At 39.1% G+C, this 4172-nt stretch overlaps 1 protein-coding gene across 1 annotated transcript; it reads right to left on the bottom strand.

The window, feature by feature from the left end:
- Window positions 1–1084: 1084 nt before the first annotated feature.
- Window positions 1085–3876, bottom strand: barx1 (BARX homeobox 1). Its single transcript, XM_061220999.1, has 4 exons — window positions 3675–3876; window positions 1914–2202; window positions 1571–1655; window positions 1085–1319 (listed from the first exon to the last, which is right to left on the bottom strand). Exons 1-4 carry the CDS (start codon window positions 3874–3876, stop codon window positions 1152–1154), a joined length of 744 nt encoding a protein of 247 aa, XP_061076983.1. The 3' UTR covers window positions 1085–1151.
- Window positions 3877–4172: the final 296 nt, after the last annotated feature.

The following is a 4172-nucleotide window of genomic DNA, read 5'->3' as shown; positions in this document are numbered from 1 at the left end:
CCATGAGCTGGTTCTGTTGTTCTTCGGTCTGTTTGGCGCATATGGTAGGCTTATATTTCTGAACGCATTTAACAAGTGCTCCGAATAGTGATCGGACGATTTTATCTAACTACCGAGCCTCCACTAAATTCATCGTGGTATTTAGGCCTAGGCGACTTGCATTGCAATACACCGAAATGTGTTTGACAAATTATATTCAGACAGAAGAAACACATTATTGTCGTGTTGACACTGCATTAACCATTTTTTTTCCACTTTAGTACATTTCAGGTATATAAATACATTTTAGCATGAAAAAACGTGGTCTTTGTTAAATTTGACTGTGTTTTTTATTGCTGATAAAAAGGGGAAATTGTGACTCATTCCCTCTGCGAGCTAAACAGCTTAGGAACGAATTTTGTTGTTTGTTTGCCTAGAAAGAGCACACAGGAGAAAATGGAAAAGTCATTAAAACCCTGTTGCGACTTCAAAATATTCATGCATACTGGAATGACAAATCACTTAACCCTTTAAGGTGGAAGATCACAAATTATAATTAGTTCTTAACTGAACATTCTAATGCTGGTTGTATAATCACTAGGCTACTGGTAATTGTAAGCAATGGGGTAGGCTACTTGAACAATAAAAATAAAAAACCTACTCATGAAAGGGTTGAATGAAAAAAGGCATCCATAAATATGCTTAATTAAATATACTGTACTATTCCGCTAAACAGTCCAAGAATTTGTTCGTTTAGGGCAAATAACATTATATTAAATAAAAGAACAAATAGCTGTTAATGAAAACATATTTAATAATATTCAATCATTTACTCAAAAAGACATAGAAAGACTCGGAACAAAGCGTGTTTAAATGGTCAATAGCATCCTCGAATGGAAAGAAAGAGTTGACCTACTGACCAGTGTTTCTGTCCCCTCCTTTCAAAATGGTGAGGGGGAAACCAGTTCATCGTGCCAAGTTGTAGGAACCCTGGGTTGTGTGGAACTGACTTTGAAGAAAAAAGTGATATAACACATTCTACCACATAGGGTAGGCCTATAGTCTTTAGTGTCAAACCGCTGACTTTCGGGGATATACCCTCCCAAGAAATATTTCGATACATCCTAGAAGCAATAGTCAGTTTGCATCGGGGAAATGGATGAGCGTCACATCTATTCCTCTTGATTGACGTCGGAATGGGATGAGGAGGAGCCATCTGACTGACGGTCGGTGTCTCGTGACCTTTCCTGTTCCGAGAGCTGCTCGCTCGTGGGAATTGAATTTTTCTTTGGCCGGCCTTTAGGTTTGGTTGGCGATTCCAATCCGCCACCTTGCAAGACCTGACAATCCAAAGCGTTATACATGGTCATTAAAACCAAAACCCACATTGTAGCCAATATGAAACAGTTAAAGTAGAGTGTTTCTGAACCCGCAGTCTTGATAATATTTCCTTACACAAATTCCATGATTACATAGGCTATTTGTAGCTAGGCCTACACCTTTGTCACCATTAACTGGGTCATTGAAGATTGCATGTTTTGTATATGGTGTGTATCGATGCATTTAGGAGTGAAAGTGGCAAAATACTTACGATTTTTTTCCACTTCATTCTTCTGTTCTGATACCATGTTTTTACTTGCAGTTGACTAAGGCCCAGTGATTCTGCGAGGTCTATTCTGCAGGGGAAAAACAAACATTTTTTTCAAACATTGCCGCTGCTTTCTTTTCAACGTTATCTGTCAATGAACTCATTTGTGTTCGCGCTACAATGCGACGTGAGTACCTCATTAAAAGCAAATTGCTTTCATTGGTGAGTTTATTACAACCAAAAGGGTCAACCTAAGTTACAATACTCTCATTCACATGTCATCGAATGAACATTCATTTTGTAGTGCTTTAGGGTAAAATTTCCAGATATGTAGCCCACGCAATACCTGTCAGGTGTTGACAGATACTTTTGCTTCTCAAATCTTTTCTCCAAGCCCATGAGCTGCAGTTCAGTAAAGACAGTTCGGCTCCTCCTGCCCTTCTTTGATTTGTTCCCTCCGTCTCCCCCGGGGTCCAGTTTACTGCGAAGGTGGAGGTCCAGCGGCAGGTGATGAGAAGCGGGGCCGACTTGCAGGCCCGGCGCCCCGGATAGGAGCGCAGAACCCAAAGGCGCGCCGAGCGAACATGACAGTGGTGACATTGGAAACTTAAGGATACCCTGATCGGCCTTCAAGACTGCAAATAATGATATATAAAATTAGTTTTCAAATAATCACAATGAATGTGAATTAGAATGATCATACTTCTCTCTCAATTGAGTAGCTACATAGCTTATGGCAGTTCAAAAGTCATAATAAATAAGTCCAAAGCGTTTGTTAATACAAAAAAACGTATATTTCATATAGCCTATACGGTAGCCTATGAAGTGCAATTTCGACGAAACAAAAACCTAATTGAAGCCCTAAAGGAAAAAAAAGGAAAATATTATCCTCTCAACTAAACCATTTATTAGATATCTCACGAAAACACTCATATACAAAGTTCGTCTTATACCTTTAACGTTTCCCTCCGGAAACACTAAATTATCTGCCAGACCGCAGTATTCATTAATGTGTTTTTATTAATATATAATTAATTGAGTGCTAATATTTGCACAGATACAGATAACTCCTGGCATATTACCCGAAAGCAGTTAGGTAGCCAGTTCATACACGAATAGCACAATAACACAAATACCGCCTTTAAAGTAGGATTCAATTGATGATAACCTAAAATCTGAAAACGTGAAACGGTAGGATTAAAAAATCCTTTCATAGATTGTGTACTGTATTTTTTATTTCATCATAGGCCCAAGGACCGAAAAAGTTGCAAGCAGCTAGCACGCAACTGGGAAAGAAGAACGTCCCATGCAGTTCTTACATTTAAATGTATTAAATGTATGAACAGTGTAGGCCTATATTTCTAAAATAGACTTGTAATAGTTTGTACCTTGTATTTAGCTGAAAATACTTAATAAATGTAGGATAAGGCGAGTAGGCTATTTAGAAGGCTATATGTAGCTATACATGAAATAGCCTACACGATATGTTTTCATGTCAGAATCGCCAGATATTAATTCCTCCTTCGCCACTTGGGTTGAGTAAGAACAAAGGTTGTTTATAGAAAAAAATGGGCAAGGGGAAGAAAAATGTTTTACATCTGTTATCGAAATAACAGTGGTCCTATTCATGCATGCGAAAATTCAGTAGGTGACCAAGGCGAATGCGATTACAAATCAGACGAATCAGAAAAATATTATTCGCTTACATATATTATATATTTTTAACTGCTTTTCATTATCGACGCATTAATCACAGCGCAAAAAGACCAGTTTGTAGGTATATTAAAATAGAGTGGTTTATTGAAACAATAGCTATTTTGCCTAAAGCTGCACCACGGCTCAACTGGGAAGTTGATTCTGTTGAGGTGGAGGGGGTTCAAGTGCACAGCGCGAGGAGTTTAAAGAATCGGTGTTTAAAATAAGAAAGAAAGAAAGAAAAAATATCTTAAATCCAATATTGACTTTATTTATTGTGCTTGAAGTTGTCGAGTTGTTTTCGAGCCACGATAAGAACGATAACACTTCAACTTTTGGCAGTGTACATAATTTCACAGCTGCGCTACCTGACATGAAATGCCCATTGCAAATCACTTTGTGTTCACCTTACCTAAATGATTGTGGTAGGGCCGTGCCGACAAAAGAGCTTGTACTCCAAACTTGAGTAGCTCCCCTGCCGGGGCGGACACCTTTGGGTCTGGATGGTCAGTCAGAATCTCCTCGATCATGAAACTCCTATATCGGTGGGATCGGTTGTCGTGATGCGCATCTGGTGGATAGTAATGAGCCCCCATCTCCAGTGGATGCTGCATTATTTTATCAATATGAACAACTGAATCCAAACAAGCAACGCACCGAAATCTCAGTCCTTGCGATCACTCTGCACTCATCAAGACGCGTTGTGCCATTTAGAGTTTTCAAAACGTGTGTGTCATCCTTCTTGGGTGGCTGAAGGGAAACATCCTCCAAAACAGAGAGAAAATCGGCGCTGAAAATGAGTAAAATCCGTGGTTTTGTATCCGATCACGAGGTCTCTTCTTAATGGGTTTGCAGTCTTACAGTAGATCTGTGTAGTGTGTGCTTCGCTGAAGTAGTACACAGAAATATA

Source organism: Conger conger, chromosome 14, assembly GCF_963514075.1.
Source record: "Conger conger chromosome 14, fConCon1.1, whole genome shotgun sequence".
NCBI lineage: Eukaryota > Metazoa > Chordata > Actinopteri > Anguilliformes > Congridae > Conger > Conger conger.
The sequence above is the reverse complement of the archived record's forward strand: the minus strand, read 5'-3'. Positions and strand labels throughout refer to the sequence as shown.

Bases quoted from the DNA above. Each gene is read 5' to 3' on its own strand.
- barx1 (XM_061220999.1), bottom strand. From the start codon at position 3,876: ATGCAGCATCCACTGGAGATGGGGGCTCATTACTATCCACCAGATGCG. The intron at 1,656-1,913 runs GTATTGCGTGGG...TTTCCCCTGCAG, and splicing joins TATCTGTCAACACCTGACAG to AATAGACCTCGCAGAATCAC. The intron at 1,320-1,570 runs GTAAGTATTTTG...TTGGATTGTCAG, and splicing joins GAATGAAGTGGAAAAAAATC to GTCTTGCAAGGTGGCGGATT.